This window comes from Canis lupus, chromosome 8, assembly GCF_011100685.1.
Source record: "Canis lupus familiaris isolate Mischka breed German Shepherd chromosome 8, alternate assembly UU_Cfam_GSD_1.0, whole genome shotgun sequence".
Classification (NCBI taxonomy): Eukaryota; Metazoa; Chordata; class Mammalia; order Carnivora; family Canidae; genus Canis; species Canis lupus.
The window spans coordinates 38,639,053-38,657,186 of NC_049229.1; the positions used below are offsets into that span (position 1 = coordinate 38,639,053).

The following is an 18,134-nucleotide window of genomic DNA, read 5'->3' on the forward strand; positions in this document are numbered from 1 at the left end:
CTGCACTGACCTGCCTGGTGTCATCTGGGAACTTTCCTTTTCTCCTGTGTTTGAGATCTACTATTTGTTTTTCTCATTTTTAGTTTTCTATTTTGTGGGAATACTTTCTTTCCTCTTTCTTGTTTTACTTTCTTATTTTGCTGGAGCAAGTCTTCCAGTAGCTAAGAGTGAGTGCCTAGGACATGAATTTTTTGGAGCCTTGCATATCAGGAAAGGACTTTTCTATGTCCTGACACTTGATTAATACTTCCACTGGATAGAGATTACAGGTTGAAAATAATCTGATTTTTAAAAATTGTGGTACAATAATACATATGACATAAAATTCCTTTTTAACCATTTTTAAGTGTATAGCTCAATGGTATTAAGTACATTGACCTAGCTGTGTAATTGTCACCACCATCCATCTCCAGATCTCTATTTCTTGCAAAACTGAAATTCTATACCCATTAAATAATTAAAAGTTAATTGAAAATTAATTAAAACAATTAATTCCTCATTCCTCTTACCCCACACCACCTGGCAACCACCATTCTACTTTCTGTGTCTGAATTTGACTACTCTCGGTACCTCATATAAGTGGAATCATACAGTATTTGTCTTTTGTGACTGGCTTATTTCACTTAGCATAGTGTCCTTCTGTTGTGGCCACATTGTAGCATATGTCAGAATTTCCTTCTTACTTAAGGCTGAGTAATATTCCATTGTGTGCACATGCCACATTTTGTTTATCCATTCATCCATAGATGAACACTTGGACTGCTTTAACCTTTGGCTACTGTGGATAATGCTGCTATGAATATGAGTGCATAAATATCTCTTTAAAACTCTGCTTTGTTTTTTTGTGCATAAACCCAAAAGTGGAATTTCTGGGTCTAATTTATTTTTCATTTTTAAAAGGAAACTCCACACTGTTTTCCATAGTGGCTGCCCCATTTTGCATTCCTACAAACAGAACATAAATGTTCTAATTTCTCCACATCCTTAACAACACTTACTGTATTCTGTTTTTTTTTTTTTTTCATTTTAAATAGTAGTCATCCTAATGCACTTGAGGTGATATCTCATTGTGGTTTTGATTTACATTTTCCTTACGATTAACGATGTTGACCTCAAGTCCCTTGCCCATTTATTTTTTCTTTGCCTATTTTTGATTGGGTTTTTTTGTTTTTGAGGTATGGGAGTTCTTTATATTCTGAATATTAATTTCTTACCAGATATATGATTTGCAAATATTTTCTCCCATTCTATGAGCTGCCTTTTTACTCTGTTGATAGTATCCTTTGATGCACAGATTAATTTGTTTATTTTTAAAGACTTATTTATTTGAGGGAGAGAGAGAGGGGTCAGGGGCAGAGAGAGAGAGTGAATCTCAAGCAGACTTCCCACTGAGGGCAGAGCCTGAGTTGGGGCTCCATCTCAAGACCCTGAGATCATGACGTGAGCCAAAATCAAGAGTTGAACATTTAACCCACTGAGCCAACCAGGTGCCCTAATGCTCAGAAATTTTTAGTCTTAATGTAGTCTATTTTTTTTTGCCTGTGCTTTTGGAATCATGAAAGAAATCATTTCCAAATCCAGTGTCATGAAGCTTTTGCTCTGTGTTTTTTTTCTAAGAGTTGTATAGTTTTAGCTTTTAGGTTTTAGATTTTATGTTTAGGTTTTCTCAGAACTTTTAATGTATTCCTCTCTGTCCATTGTCCAGTGTTGTTATATAAAAAGTCTGATGTTCTGATTCTTGTTTCTTGATGTGTGGTCTATTTTTTTTTTTTCTCTCTGGGAGATTCTTTATCCCAGCTATTCTGAAATTTTGCAATAACGTAATTTGCTGAGAGCCTTTTAAAAAATATTTTTGGGGACACTTATGCTCTTATAAGATGGAAATACTTGTCCTTCAGTTCTGGAAAGTCTTGTATTACTTCTTTGATTATTTCTTTCTCCGTGTTCTCACTTGGATGTTAGACCCACTGGATTTGTCCTTTATGTTTTATGTATATTTTAAAATTTTTTCTCTTTTTTGTTTGTGGAAGATGTCCTTGTTTTATGTTCTCTTTCATTGATCTTTTAAAATAGAATATAATTTTTTATTTTTTTATCATAATACCCTGTTCCTGTCTTACTGCCTTGCCCAGGTCCATCTTCTTGGTCCTGACTTGGTGTTCTTGGCTTAATTTCCATTGGGCTTGAAGCACTTACTTTGGAAAAAAAAAAAAAAAAAGGAATGTGCCCAAGTTACCTGAATTCCAAATAGAATAGAAATCTGGCCTTTGGAACTGAAGCCGTGGTGTCTGATGTACAGCTGAAATTTCTTTATTTTTTACAGCTGAAATTTCAAAACTGAATTCCTACATTGTCTCCAAACTTGTTCCACCTGCATCCTTCTCTGCCTCAATTTATGGCTTCTCCATCCTTCCTGATGCTTAAGCCAAAAGTTTTGGTCATTTTTTATTTTTCTCTTTCTCTCACACTTGACCTCAAATCCATTAAAAAATCTTGTTGGTGCCATCTTCAAAATATGTTTAGAATCTCACCACTGATCACTACTACTCCTGAGGTCCCAGCTAGCATCTGGATTTCTGTAATAGCATTTTCTCCTAACATTTTATTATGGAAATTCTCAATATACAACCAAGTTGAATTTTGTCCACATACTCATATTTCAGCCCTAGGTTCCACCCTTAACATTTTACCACCTTTACTTCCTCTTTATTATCATCCACCCATCCCTCTGTCCATCCATTCTGTAATAACCTTTTAACTTCGTTCCTTGTCCCATGTTTTATTCCCAATACATCAAGCTAGGTGATAATTTTGAAACCTAAGTCAAATCATGTCTCCCTTCTGGTCAAAACTCTGAAAGCGCTACCCATTTCACTACTACTAACTCTGTAGTTGCTATGATCCCAAAAGGGAAGATTGTCTTGGTAACTTACAGATTCCAGTGGAATTGTGAATTCATATTGAGCTTCTGTGCATTTGCATCACTGAGAGTGAAATTGACTTTTGTCTTTGGAGGAAATGAAAGAAACTCTACTGCTATTCAAGAGGGCTGTGATTAAAATCTTTAAACATTTGTTCCTGCCAAGGTAGTTTTCTTATATTTTGGTCTTCATTTCAGCATGTGTGTGGGTATAGATAGATGTTTGTAAACAAGACTAAGTCTGATCTCCAAAGGGCTTTCCAAAGTAATTCTGTCTAATAGAATATGACTTTTACATGGACTTTTTCTTTTCTTTTCTTTTTTTTTTTTTAAGGAAATAGAAGTTTGTTGAGTACACTGCAAGGGAATAGCAGGCAGGACAGCAGAGGAGAGATTACTGCTTGGGTATTATTAAAAATCCAGTGAGTAAAGAAAAAGCTAGTGATGTATCTTTCGTTGTATGTACATTGTCACGTGAGGGTGTAAAATGGAAGAAATGCTGATTATATTTGTAACTGATACTGTGAAGCCTTTTATGAGTTTTAAAATTAATTTTATGGTGTCTTTTAAAAAAAAAGTCAATTATGATCAATTTCAGTTTTTATTTCTCCCTGAAGTTTTCTTTTCTTTCCTACATTTGCCTCTAGATTCCTCTTTTTGTTTTGATCCCTCCTTTCATTCTTGGGGGCTTACCTTCAGTGACTGCTAATATTTGGCTGTCTGTTCATACTTAAGAGTGGGGAATGAAGAAGTCAATTAATGGAATTTCACAATAAGGTGATTTGGCAGAGAACTGACCTTTCCATATAGGAACCCCAAATATCAGGATCTGGTAGTCCTCTCTAGGGGCTTTTACTTTCTCCAGGAGAGAATCCTCTGGAATCCCACCTATGGGTAGAGCTGGATATCTAGTGAGTAGGTCTCGCTGCTGATGCTTTTGGAAGAAGAGGGTGGATGAGGGCTAAGAGTCTTACTGTTGCTGTGGAGACTTGCCTAAAATCTTGCTATCAGCCCTTATCACCAACATACTGTTTTGTTTATTTTTGTGTCTTTGTGTCATCCTCAACTCCTGCTATATCTTCTGCCCCATGTTCTACTCCTTTTAGGGATTCTTCAAGGATAGGGATAGGGAAGCTGGAGTTAATAGGAAAGCCAGGAATTTTTGGTAGCAATTTAGGGACAAAATAATGAGGTCACGGGCAGAGGTGATGACTAAAGAAATGAAGAAATACATATGGAAAAGAAGCAACCCAAACCGTTATCAATACTTAAAACTTAAAGACATATCCAGGGCTTTGGGGAGATTGGTGACCTGGTGGTAACAAAGGCAGGAAACTTTTGCTGGAAGAATCATGATCTTTAGAAAATTTCAGTGTGTGATAGAAGGGCAGAATTCCAAGGTTAAAATGTACCAATGTGGGGATCCCTGGGATCCCTCAGCGGTTTGGAGCCTGCCTTTGGTCCAGGGCGTGATCCTGGAGTCCCAGGATCAGGTCCCGCGTTGGGCTCCCTGTGTGGAGCCTGCTTCTTCCTCTGCCTCTCTCTCTCTCTCTCTCTCTGTCTCTCATGAATAAATAAATAAAATTCTTTAAAAATTGTACCAATGGAAATTAAAAATAATTACTTCCCAAATGCAGGCTTTCTAGGTCTGTGCTAATTTAGCACATCAGCGTTCATAATTTGGGAAGTTTTCATCCTTAAGTTCTTTTACCCTTCATTTTAGTATTGTGACAAGGTTTTAATTTTTACTGATGGTTAAAAAGGGAGAGAATCTTGATAAATTCATTTCATAAATTATAATAAATACCATTTATATACTGTCGTGCATCTACTGTAGTAAGCACTCAATAAATGTTAGGTGTTTTTAAGTTTCATGTGTTTTTTTTTATTGAATTCCACCAGCCACTCTGTAGTATACATACTATCATTCCCATTCTCTAGCAGTGGCCACTGCTGTTCTGAGCATTTGGGACTTGGTCAAGGCCAACACAGGGCTCTTTTACGGAAGTGGCTACATTCACCCAGAACGTTATTATCATGGAGAGGGTGGTTTAGCAGCACAGTTGGTATTGGCTGGTGAATGGCACTGCTTTGTTGTGAGCTAACAAGTGCAGTAGTCTTATATCCAGAGAACTGCTACATATTTTTTTTCCAAAAGTGTAGTGAATGGTTAAAATTGATTGTTCCGGCATTTTGTGGCTGTCCTTAGAAAAATAAAGTGCCTGAAAAGAAATAGTGGAGTAGAGTGGAGCTTAAAAGTTATCTGGTCTGATTTTTCCAAAGACATCCAGATGGCCAAGAGACACATAAAAAGATGCTCAACATCACTCCTCATCAGGGAAATACAAATCAAAACCACAATGAGACATCACCTTTTACCTAGTCAGAATGGCTATAATAAAACAACAATAACAACAACAACAACAACAAGAAATAACAAATATTGGTGAAGATGTGGAGAAAAAGGAATCCTCATACACTGTTGGTATGAATGTAAACTGGTGCAGCCACTGTGAAAAACAGTCTGGAGGTTCCTTAAAACATTAAAAATAGAAGTACCATTTGATTCAATAATTCCACTACTGGGTATTTACCCAGAGAAGACAAAAACACGAATTCAAAAAAATACATGCACTTCTATGTTTATTGCAGCATTATTTACAATAGCCAAGATATGGAAGCAACCCAAGTGTCCATCAATAGATGAATGGATAAAGATGATGTGGTGTATGTATACAATGGAATGTTATACACTGATTAAAAAAAGATGAAATCTTGCAATGTGAGACAACATGGACGGACCTATAGGATATTATGCTAGGTGAAATAAGTCAGACAGAGAAAGACAAATACTGTATTTCACTAGGTGGAATCTAAATAAACAAACAAAAAGCAGAAACAGACCCATAAATACAGAAAACAAACTGATGGTTGCCTGAGGGGAAAGATGTAGGAGAAGGCACAAAATGATAAAGGGCAATGGAGATACAGGCTTCCGGCTTTGGAAAGAATAAGTCATGGGGATAAAAGGTACAGCAGAGGGAATATAGTCAATAGTGTTATAATAAGTTGTATAGTGAAGGGGCAGCTACACTTGTGGTGAGCACAGCATAATCACTGTGTTGTACATCTGAAGTTAATGTACCCTGGTGTGTCAACTGTACATCAATCAAAAAAGTCACCCAATCTGCGAATTTGTACCAAGAGCTTCTGGTCCAGGGATGATGAAAGGACAGGTGATAACAGAATTAGGAAAAGTTGATAGGAAAAAAGGTGAAGAAACTTACTGCATATGTGCCACCAACTATCTTATGTGAGCTTGTAAGCAGATAAAAGCTAATGACTGTCAGTTGCTAGGAATAGCTCTATAACTCAACCAATAAAGGGACATCCTTCAGAATTGCTAGGTGGATCATAAATAATATGGTGCAGATAAAGACTAGGAAAAAGTGATGGGAAAAAGTGATGACCTTTAAAGCACTAAAGAATTACCTGAGTGTACCCACATTGTCTTGTCTGATCAGCCTCTGAACATGAGACAGATGTCCCTTTCCTCTTGCTGACACTGAGTTTTTCCAGTGTTCAGAAATAAGAGAACTGTTAAGCTACAAAAAAGAATGTTAGGAATCTTTTCTGGAAATTTCTGAAAAAGAAACGTTTTCTAATATTTAATTTATGTCAAGTGTATTTTCCTCATTATGAAGATCTACATGTTCCATAGCACATCGATTAGAGAACTGATCCTGAACTAAGTAATACCTTGTTCTTTATTTTGTCATCATTTGATTAAAATAAAAGCACAAATGTTTCTCTTATTACAGCAGAAATATGCATTCACCATTTGAAATTTTAAAAATGTAAATAAGCAAAAGGAAGGAAATAAAAATCACCCATAATTCTGTTCACGAGAGATAATCTCTATTCAAATTTAATTTTTGAGTTGAAAAAATTCGAATTATAATAATCCAAAGTAAATGCCAAAGTTTCTTTCAAAAATGGAAATTCTTGTGTTTGAGGTTTTAGAGACACCAAAAGGATATTAAGATGTATTGCCTAAGCAAACCGCAGCGACTTCAAAATTGCTATGCCATTTATAAAAGTGTGCCTATTAATTTATATGAATTTTATTTTATTTTTATATTTTAAAAAATATTGTATCCATTTATTCATGAGAGACACACAGAGAGAGAGAGGCAGAGACACAGGCAGAGGGAGAAGCAGGCTCCATGCAGGGAGCCTGACGTGGGACTCGATCCCGGGTCTCCAGGATCAGGCCCTGGGCCAAAGGCAGCGCTAAACCACTGAGCCACCGGGGCTGCCCAATTTATATGAATTTTAAAAGCACAATTCCACACCATTCCACTTGATTTTAGAATCTTTAAATGCCACTATGTTAATTCTTTAATGAGTTCTTGGTTATGGGCCTGCAGATGGTCCGTTATTTTCATTCTCATACCTGGATTTGTCACATAATTGTGTGTAACTTTTATTTGAAAAGGAAAAATCAAGCTATGAGGAACCCCCGGAAGGGCTCTTCCCTGCCAAATCTATTTGCACAGGGAAGCTGGAACATAAATGAGATGATGGCCTTGGGGTTTTTTTTCTGATAGACCCTCGTGACTCCTGTGAGCCTGTGGCCACGCCCTTGTTCCTCTTTCTACCTTCCTTTTTCATAATGTTTCTAGCTTCGTAATTCAGATCCTGAGAAATCTCTCAAAGGTTTTCTTTTCTACTTTGTTCCAGTTTTTCATGGGCCCTGTTTAACAAATAACTTCCACCCTGGAGATATCAAAAGTTTCTCACCAAAAACAGTTGTGTTGGAAATGTCATCATAAATTATCTTTAGTCAGGTCCTTATGACCTCTGTAGCACAGTCTGAGAAATAATTGTACTAAGACAGTTTTTGGGTTAATCATCTAACACTTTGAACTGATTCAGTCTTTAAAGTTTAATTTTACTTTTTTTTTTTTTAAAGATTTTATTCATTTATTCATGAGAGATAACAGAGAGAGAGAGGCAGAGACACAGGCAGAGGGAGAAGCAGGCTCCATGCAGGGAGCCTGGCGTGGGACTCGATCCCTGGTCTTCAGGATCACGCCCTGAGCCAAAGGCGGCGCTAAACCGCTGAGCCACTGGGCTGCCCTAATTTTACTTTTGATGGACATATTTTAGAAGCTCTAAGAAATTCTTCAGTAAATAAAAAATTATTATATTTTATTGACTTGATTGCTAATAAGTTTTCCCCATTAAAAACAGAAACCTTAGGGCACCTGGGTGGTTCAGTGGTTGAGCGTCTGTCTGCCTTTGGCTCAGGTGGTGATCCTGGAGTCCCAGATCCAGTCATGCATCAGCTTCCCACGGGGAGCCTGCTTCTCCCTCTGCTATGTCTCTGTTTCTCTCTGTGTGTCTCTTATGAGTAAATAAATAAAATCTTAAAAAAAATAAAAAAACAATAACAAAAAACACCCAGAAACCTCTCGAGCAGATACAGTTAGTTAACCCATGAACAATGTGGGAGTGAGGGGCGCTGACCCTCCTCCCCACCCACACAGTTGCAAATCCACGTATAACTTTTGACTCTCCTCAAACTTAACTACTGATAGCCTACTGTGGAAGCCTTGCTGACAACAAGATAAAGATAACAATCGATTAACACATATTTTGTGTGCATGTATATATATATATAATACATAATATACATATAATATATATATTACTTACTGTATTCTTACTATCAATAAGCTAGAGAAAAGAAAATGTCAAGAAAATCATAAGAGAAAATGTATTTTCACTACTGTAAAATATCTTTGTACAAGTGGACCTGTGCAGTTCGAGCCCATGTTCAAGGGTCAACTATAGTTATTTTAAGGTCTAGACTTCTTTTCACTAATACATTCTTTTTCTTCAACTTTAATATACAATGTAGTGGATTTCACCTACCCTTCTAGAGCAGGAATATTTGATTTTCTGATTATCACTTTGTTCTCTATTGTTCTGTTTTTATTTTAAATTTTTTCTTTTACATTTAATACCTTATATTTGATTAATAGTGCATGGTGATGAGTGATTCTCAGAGACATTCTTATTAAATTCAAGGTATTTGAATAATGCGAATGATATCATTTGGAGTGAAATGCTGTTTTATAGTTAGTGTACTCCTGACAGTCACATCTCTCTCCAGCTTCAGGTGTGGGACATGCCTTCTTCTTTGCTTCCACAGCACTTTCTACATACATTTCTTAGAGGATTTCACTCGGTATTATGTTCATTTGTCATTCTCAGAAGGTTGAATTCCTTGGAGCACTTGGGTGGCTCTGTTGGGCTACCACGTCTTGATTTCAGCCGGGTTCGTGATCTCAGGGTTGTGAGAATAAGCCCCGTGTTGGGCTCTGCCCTAAGCATGGAGCCTGCTGCAGATTCTCTTTCCCTTTGCACATCCCCACTCCTGGCCCTGCTCATGTACGTGTTCTCCCTCTCTCTCTTAAAAAAAAAAAAAAAGGAAAAAAAAATTGAATGCTTTGAGAGCAGGAGCTAGGATGTTTAACTACTTGTTGAATAAATGAATGAAAGAAAGAATAAATAAAACATGGCAATTTTAGCTAGCTCTATGAGGTACCAACATATATTGGTTAGGAGCATAGACTCTGAAGCCAAAGCCACCTGTCTTCAAATCTTAGTTCCATCATTTATTAGCTATATGTCCGTAGACAACTGTATGTGACATTTCGTTTTGGTCTTTCAAATATGAGGATAATTAGAGTACCCAATTCGTATAGTTGTTTTAAAGATTAATTGAGGTTATATATGCAAAGTGCTCAGAACGGTGCCTTTATATAGTAAATGCTATACAAGTGTTTGCTACTATTGCTCTTATACCCCCTTTAAGAAAATAGTCCTGGCATGGAATAGTGGATGCCTTTAGGAAATTCATTCTGGAATTCAGTTTTTCTCCCATCATCATGAAGAAGTACTTTGTCTTCACTTTGGGTTCAGGAGTCCTTGAGTATGGCAAGAGGTAGTAGAGATCCTCAATACATTAAAAGCTGAAAACATTTGTACCTTTATCAAGCATCAAGCTGCACAGGCTCACTTGAACTAACAAACAGCTTTTCATTTTGGTTAGAAGCCTATCAACTCAGTATAGTAACACTGTTAAGGCAGGCAGGCTCTGCTTCATCTTAATTCCAAGGGTAAAACAAATTAATTATTAATTAACAAACATAGTTTATTTTGGTAAAATCTTTAACAACAGCAGTCCGTGGGAGAGATAATAAAGGGGTTTTGGATGATAAACAGAGTGGGGAAAACAGAATTTTGAAAGACTTTTGTTTGGTAACTTCTAAGATTTTATTAACTTGAATTTTTAAAAGTAAGCATCCATACCAGTGTGGGGGCGAGGATGGGAGAAGAGGGCAGGGCAGGGCAGGACAGGGGTTAAGAATTCTCCTCTACTGGTAATAAAGCTCCAGATCCATCCCATCCTGGAGTTCATAGTCCCCCTAAAGGCATGTTGTCTTGAAAAATCATGTGCCACTTCTTCAGGACGATATTTTTCCAACAGGTGCCATTTTGGGGCTGCAATCAAGCTCTTAAGATCTCCCATGATTTCATCAGTGTTTTACTTAATGAGGACCTTCTTCCCTAGCTTGTCATTACAAACAACCTTGATTATCCTGTTTGGAGCTGGAAATGCCTGGAATCCACCAATACCACAACCTTCTTGCTCAAGGACTGATGGATCTTTGAAGTCTGGCTCTAGCATTAAACTGTTGGATGATTTTTATTCTTTGGATAAAATGGTCTGATTGATTGTATCTAGCTGTTGGCCTCAGGTTTATTTATCGTTGTCTCCCTCCCACTACTTTATTATAATGAATTTCCAACATGCAGGAAAGGTAAACACTTTTACAGCGAATACCCAGAACACATTGAACATATAGATTTTACCACTAATGTTTTGCTGTATTTGTTTGATCAGGTGTCTGTACATCATTTTTCTATTCATTCCCTAATACATTTTATATTTTTGGTTAGGTTTATTTCGATAAGAAAGTCATCATCTATGTAGGAAAAGTCGAGTTTTTCAGCCCCCAGGGTACTATTACTGGTGTACACATGCATGAAGTAATAAAAAATTAACTCTTACTGGAAGGATTCTTTAAGAGTCAAAGTGGGGGTAGAGGAAAAAAATGTGTGGAAAAGTGAGTGCTTGGGAAAATAATTCAATATAACAGATAACTTTATCAAAACATCCTTCTTGATATACTTTTTTTTCAGTTTCACTTTGCAAGCTATGCAAGCTCAGTTATTGTTTCCAGTAAATGGCAACATTTATGGAGCAGAAAGGAACTACGTTAAATGAAAAGTTATAAGGAAAATCCTTGCAGATTGAAGTGAAAGATAAAATACATCCAAACAGCTAAGCCGTCACTTTGTGTCAACGTTACTTCCCCCAAGCAAGTTATGGAATCTCATTGGGTGGCTTCCCCCTTCGCCCCTGGTGTAGAATCCACAGTGCTAGCTGGTCGGGAGTCCTGCCAGCAGCTCGAATAGGTCACAGGGCAAAATCTTGATTATGATTCAAGAAAAGAAGGCGTAGTCACTTTGCCTCATGAACTACAGAAACACTCACTAGAAAACTGCTTCTCTTGGAAGGGCACGTTTCATTTGCTGCTGCCTTCTGGCAGCGCGTGTTTACTAGAAACACAGAGTTGCAGAGTCACTAATGAGCATTTATCCTTTACTTTTAGTTCGCTTCTTTAACTGGGATGGACATGATATAATCTCCGTTGAGTCAAAGGATGGCATCTAGTCCTGTGCCTCCCACCGAGGATGAACAGGTTTCCTTGGGCATCGATGATCGGCATATTTCACTGCAAGGTAATTAAGATGGGGGGGGGGGCACCCGTAGTAACTGTGGAAACCTTACCCTCACCTTTCCATCTACTGCATTCTGTCTCTCTTAGATATTTTTCCAGTGGCAGAACCTTTCAGTGTATGTAAATGTCTTTATTGCTACCTCGGCTCTCTAAGAAAGTAAGAAATAATTGGAAGGAATTTGGTATCACGGTTTCTCACTGACTGCATTCTACTTGTAGTGAAAATAGATAACGATAGTTTGCTTGGAATTGTTTGCACTTATTTTACATCTTTTTGCATAGCCTAACTTTTAAATGTACATCCTTATCTTGCCTAAAAAGAAAAGATTAGTGGTATGATCATGAGTGAATAACCTTTTAATCCTGTTAATCATATTATGCATTTATGCAGACTCAGCACTGTCTTTATGTACATATATATTGTTTTAATGCTTCTTGTGGAGCTTGGCAATATTTGTTTTGTACGTTAAAAATTCATTAGTCTTTTCACCATTGTTGATAAAGTAAATCTTGGAGCTGAGTAAAGTTAGCTAGTGTAGAAGAAATAAGGCGATGCTAAGTCTTTGAAAATATTTATGAGACTATGTATTTTAAAATAATCTTTAAAATTATGTACAGGTTTTTTTTACTTATTATTTATTTGTTTGAGAGAGAGAGACAGAGAAAGAGAGTGCGGGGAGGGGAGCAGAGGAAGAAGGATAAACGGACTTCATGCTGAGTACAAAGCCTAATGTGGGGCTCCATCCTAGGACCCCGACATCATGCCCTGTGCTGAAATCAAGAGTCAGACACTAAACAACTGAGTCACTCAGATGCCCCAAGATTATGTATACTTTTATACGATATTCTTAGAATGTTACTTAGAAGCCACAGATTTTGAGTCATTTATTTTTATTTTATTTTGTACTTTATTTTCTATTGAGATATAAAGACATGCAACATCTTAATTCGTTTCAGGTATACAACATAATAATTTGATATTTGTATATACTGTGAAATGATCACCACAGTAAGTCTGGTTAATATCCATTACCATATATAATTATAGATTTTTTTCCTTATGATGAGACCTTTTTATATTTGCGCTCTTAGCAATTTTCAAATATACTATGCAGTATTACTAGCTACAGTTACCATGCTGTACATAACTTGTATTTGAGTCACTCATGACAGAGATCACAAATGACTTCCTTTTCTGATATTTTCTTTTTTTAAAAGACTTTTATTTGACAGAGAGTTACAGCCAGAGAGTACAAGTGGGGTAGGGAGATGGGATGGCAGAGGGAGAAGGAAAAGCAGACTCCCTGCCAGGCAGGGAGCTGGACACCAGGCTTCATCACAAGACCCTGGGATCATGACCCGAGCCAAAGGCAGATACTTAACTGACTGAGACACCTAGGCATCCCTGATATTTTCTTTTTAATTAAAAATATGTTTTGAATGATTAGCTTCTTGACTTTGGGATCAAGAGCTATTCTAATAGGCTATACCTACAAGTATCAGTCTTTTAAAAACAAATATCGGGGATTCCTGGGTGGCGCAGCAGTTTAGCGCCTGCCTTTGGCTCAGGGCGCGACCCTGGAGACCCGGGATCGAATCCTACATCGGGCTCCCGGTGCATGGAGCCTGCTTCTCCCTCTACCTGTGTCTCTGCCTCTCTCTCTCTCTGTGACTATCATAAATAAAAATAAAAAAAAAAAAAAAGGAGAAAAGGAGGATTAAAAAAAATAAAAAAAATAAAAAAATAAAAAAAATAAAAATAAAAACAAATATCATGTAGTTTATATAGACTAAAAACATGTAATGTGTTGAAGTAGTACTTGAGGTAAGAATTTTAAAGCTTTTCAATAAGTAAATTTTTTATAGTGTTATATAGTATCCACAAGTAATTGGAATTAAATTTTCATTTAATCGGGTAGGGAATGAGTAAGATAGGTGATGGGGATTAAGGAGGGTACTTGTAGTGAGGGACTGGGTGATGTATGGAAGTGTTGAGTCACTGTATTATACACCTGAAACTAATATAATACTGTATGTTAACTATACTGGAACTTAAAATTAACTTAAATTACATTGAGAAATTTTTCATTTAACTGAAAGAAAAAACCTTTTGTTCTTGTTTTTCTCTGAAGTTTTGGTTGCATGTGAGTAATAATTCATGTAACCTAAAACATATCAGGAAGATAGTGCATCAATAAATAGTAAGGTAAATCTAATTTCTATTGCTAGCTGTGGCTCTTACTAGTTCTTTGGACAAAAGGCTTTATCTGTTTTGAGTCTTAGGTTCCTGTTATTTGAAATATGGATGGTATGCCTATGTTGCACCTGTGTTTTAAAGATGAACAATAATGCATAATGCATGAAAGGGATCTCACTTAGTACCTGACACAGAACAGAAGTTTAATAAATGCATTTTAACTTCTTTTTACATATTTAAAGTCAAAATCTGTGTCCCAAAAGGTTTCTTATCTAGGAGTACACAGCTTGAGTAGAAACAACTTAGTGTATAGAAAAAAATTATAAACCAGAGTCTGGTTTTTACTGTTTTGTTGTTGTTGTTTTGGCATTCCTATTCAATGGCTTCTCATCATATGTAAGATAGTCTAGACTTCTTGGTGTGGTTCACAGGCTCTTCTAGTCTGGTGCTCCTTTCTCATTGCCCTCATCTCCCACCTCACTCCCATAAGCACTCTGTACTCCAGCTATATGGCTTCCCAAAGGCCCACACTCCCCCTGCCCGTGTGCTTTTGTCCAGGCTGTCCCTTAGAGTCTCCTTGCTTCTTCCTCCCACTTGAAGAAATCCAGCTTGCCTATCCCTCATCTATCCTTTATCCATCCCAGAGTCAGCCAGTCTCAGCCTCTTCCTGAGCCCTGCCATCTTTTTGGCTGAGCGTCATACTTCCCTCTCTTCTCCCGTAGTCCTTATTTTGCCACTTACAGTGTTATCATTTTTATATTTCATAATGTTTTCTTCCCCACTGCAGGGCACTCCAAGACCTCTATGTCACGGCTCTAGCTTCCACAGCACTCTTACAAATATGATCTCATTCAGTCCTCACAACCACACTGTAAGGTAGATATTTTTATCTTCAAGGTACAGAGAAGGAAGCTGTGGCTCAGGAAGATGGAATTACTTTCCCAGAGTCACACAGCTAGTGAGCGAGCAACAGAGCTGGGGTTTGACCTGGAGGATGGTTTTCTTTCCACGGCACCATACCTCTTCACATGTCAACACACGTAGATACATTTGAAGAACAATTTGAAAAAGGAATTTCCCTAACACTCTGTTTGGAAAATCTACTTAAATCTTAGCCTTATTCTAGTTAATCGATAGCAAACTTTTATATCCAGAATATGGATGGTCAACTTCAAATAACATGAATGATCTAAGGTTCGCAAGTAGCTCAAGATAATGAACAAGTTACTGAGAAATGAATAGTTTCTTATAGCGTGTTTTGAATTATACAATATGCTTTACAGTAAGAAATAAATATGAGCTCTTTGGCAATGGGAATGTAATAAACATGCACTACCAGTGTGAATGATTTTTCTTTACAATCCATTTAGCGGAATGCGGTGTTGGATGCATTGCTCTATAGGGGGAGAGGTGGAAAACTAATACTGTAATGTAGTCAGATTTACACCAGACAAAGACTGGTCACGTTAGCCGGGTACACTCAAGGATATCAACCAAGAGGTTCCCGTGACTATCGAATGATGGCTTAACTATGAAATGAATAGATCTCTCAAGGTTAAGTTCTATATGATTTTTATTTTATTTATTTATCTGAGAGAGAGAGGGAGAGTGAGAGAGAGAGAGAGAGAGAACAGGTGAGGGGCAGAGGGAGGGGAGAGGGAGAAGCAGATTCCCCACTGAGCAGGGAACCCAATGAGGGGCTCAATCCCAGGACCCTGGGATCATGACCTGAGCTGAAGGCAGACACTTAACCTACTGAGCCACCCAGATGTCCCTAAGTTATATATTATTATTAGCAGATTTAGAATTCTTTCAGCCTCAGTTAAAGAAAGGAAAAGAAAGAGAAAGACGGAAAGAAAGAGAAATAGTAAAGGAAGGAAGAGAGGGAGGGAAGGAAGGGGAACTTATATGTATTTCTAAAGGTAACATTGGTTTTGTAGCAGGATTATTAGCTATTTGAACAAAAAATTGCTAGATGATATTATGAACCTTAGCTACTCCTAAGCAGCAAGTTGTTTGCAATAGTCTTAAAAGTATTTGGCTTTGCACACTGTGTTACAGACTTGTATTTCACAAAATTCACATGTGCTTAATAATCCTTGGAGTAATATGAGAAAAGAGATTTTATGTGATATGAGAGGAGCAGGTTCACTGCTCATAAGGAAGTTTTTCTTTTCTAATTTCAGAACTTTTTTAGAGACAGAGAACTATTTAACTTATAATACCTACTTTATTTTAGCCGAACATATCTGAGACAATTATGCCATACCCTAACTTAGAATAATATGCTCAAGAAAAAATTAAGATGTCTGCATTGAAATGTAGTGACTCATCGTTGATATGCTATGAAAACAGATTTCCATGTGTGTAGGGCCTACAATAAATCAGGCCAAGGAAATCGGGCAGTGCTTTGCTGAGATTCAGGGAGCAGGACAACAAACAAGCAACTTCATGTTTCTTTTTGTTCATCTTTTGTGTGATCTTTGAGAAAATGCCCTTATGAAGGGATTTTTGAAGGTCCATATTGTAGGGAGATATTTTATGTTCTCAGTCTATTAAGGAGCATAACATTGAAATGATTGGATTCTTGGGAAGAACAAAGAAATGGCATTTGTGAATTTGAGCAGATTAATGTAAAAATGGAACTTCTCTTTCTTTAGCACATTTTGTACTACTAGAGATGGCCCACATTTTAAATGAAATGATATATGAAAGATCAGGCTATGAAAATAATAGATCTCTTTAAAAATTTGCTTTATCAAAGTGTCCATTATAGAATTTCTGTAAATATTTCCATTGGATTTGTTATCTGGCAAAATAACAGGTGCTTCCTTTCTTTTTATCCTAAGAAAATAGTAAACACATATTTTGTATGAAACACCTGTGTTGAGCTCTCCAGATGGGAAAGGGAACAGTTCTTTGGAGTACTGGCTAAATATGATTGTGGAAGCAGTAAGAGGTAAAGTTGGATGAATATCACAGGATTTTTAAGTTGGAAGGGACTTTCTTTGCCATTTAATTTAATTTGAGACTAAAGTAGTATTTCTGAAATTAAGATCCCTAAGGGAGCTGAATTCAAGGCTCAGGATTTTGCCTTGAGGCAGGGAGTAGCTGTCAGGTCTTGAGAGTGAGAGTATTTGGTTGGAGGTCAAAGTTGTACTTTAGGAGATCAGTCTAGCTTTGGGATGTAGGAAGACTTGAAGGGAACCAGAGAGTGGAGTTAGAGAAACCAGTTGGAAAGGTTTGCAAACATCTGGGTGTTGGGTAGTGTTTGCCTACATTAGAAGTAAGCAGTGACTATGAAAGTACAGAACAGATGTGAAAACCATCAGGGTGGAAGACTCAGCAGGATTCTGACACTACTGAATATGGATACTAATAGAGAGGCTCCAAGGTCTAGAGCTGCTTGGAGTCATAGCAAGCAGCAGCAGTTATAATGTCCACATTATTAACTCTCTTTCTATTTACTGTGTTTTCACTAAGTATTTTACAGCATCAAATAAGAAGGCCATGGGATATTATTTTATATTGATGTGCTTATTGTAAATTGTTGTAGATAAACTATACTGCTCACAAAGAAACTCTTTCTTGAGAACTTCACATCATGGAAGGATTAAAAGCACAACACAGGTAGAGGACCCATTTAAAAGTCATATTACTAATGACTGAAATTGCCAGATGAGGCTGCCTCACTCTGTGATATTTTAAACAGCAGCTTTGGCATTCTTAAACTGTCTTGGACACTATATATTTCAGATTTCAGGCATTTTGTTAGAATTACACATTCTAGAATAATAAAATAATAGAATAATTTGTTAGCCATAAAAGGGTATGATAAACTTTTGTAACAAGAGCAAATTGCTTTCAACAATGAGGTAGGCCAATGCTTTAGAAAAATAGCATTTGAATACAGAATGTTATCATTAATGAAACAAAGAAGTAGGAAGGAGTGTGTGTTCTCTTACCTTTGACACTGCACGAGGAGTTAACTTCCATGCAGTCCTGCCAAAATGGTTAACCGTCTGCATGAATCTGTATAAAACTGTGTTCGGCCCAGTTACTGTGTCCCTTCAAACAATGCTCATATGTTTTATTTAGTGTTGTCTTCCAGATGATATATTTTAAAATATTAAAAAAC

The 18,134-nt window shown here is 37.0% G+C and overlaps 1 protein-coding gene and 1 pseudogene across 4 annotated transcripts in view; one reads left to right on the top strand and one right to left on the bottom strand.

Moving 5' to 3' along the window:
- Positions 1-10,368: 10,368 nt before the first annotated feature.
- LOC100688312 lies at positions 10,369-10,682 on the bottom strand (annotated as a pseudogene).
- Positions 10,683-11,585: 903 nt separating this feature from the next.
- SYNE2 (spectrin repeat containing nuclear envelope protein 2) overlaps positions 11,586-18,134 on the top strand; it is a 268,443-nt gene continuing 261,894 nt past the window's right edge. For all 4 annotated transcript variants that reach the window (XM_038544908.1, XM_038544909.1, XM_038544910.1 and 1 more), the window contains exon 1: positions 11,586-11,800. In XM_038544908.1, the coding sequence (XP_038400836.1) occupies positions 11,722-11,800 (79 nt within the window). In that variant the 5' untranslated portion in view covers positions 11,586-11,721. The remainder of the gene's footprint in view (positions 11,801-18,134) is intronic.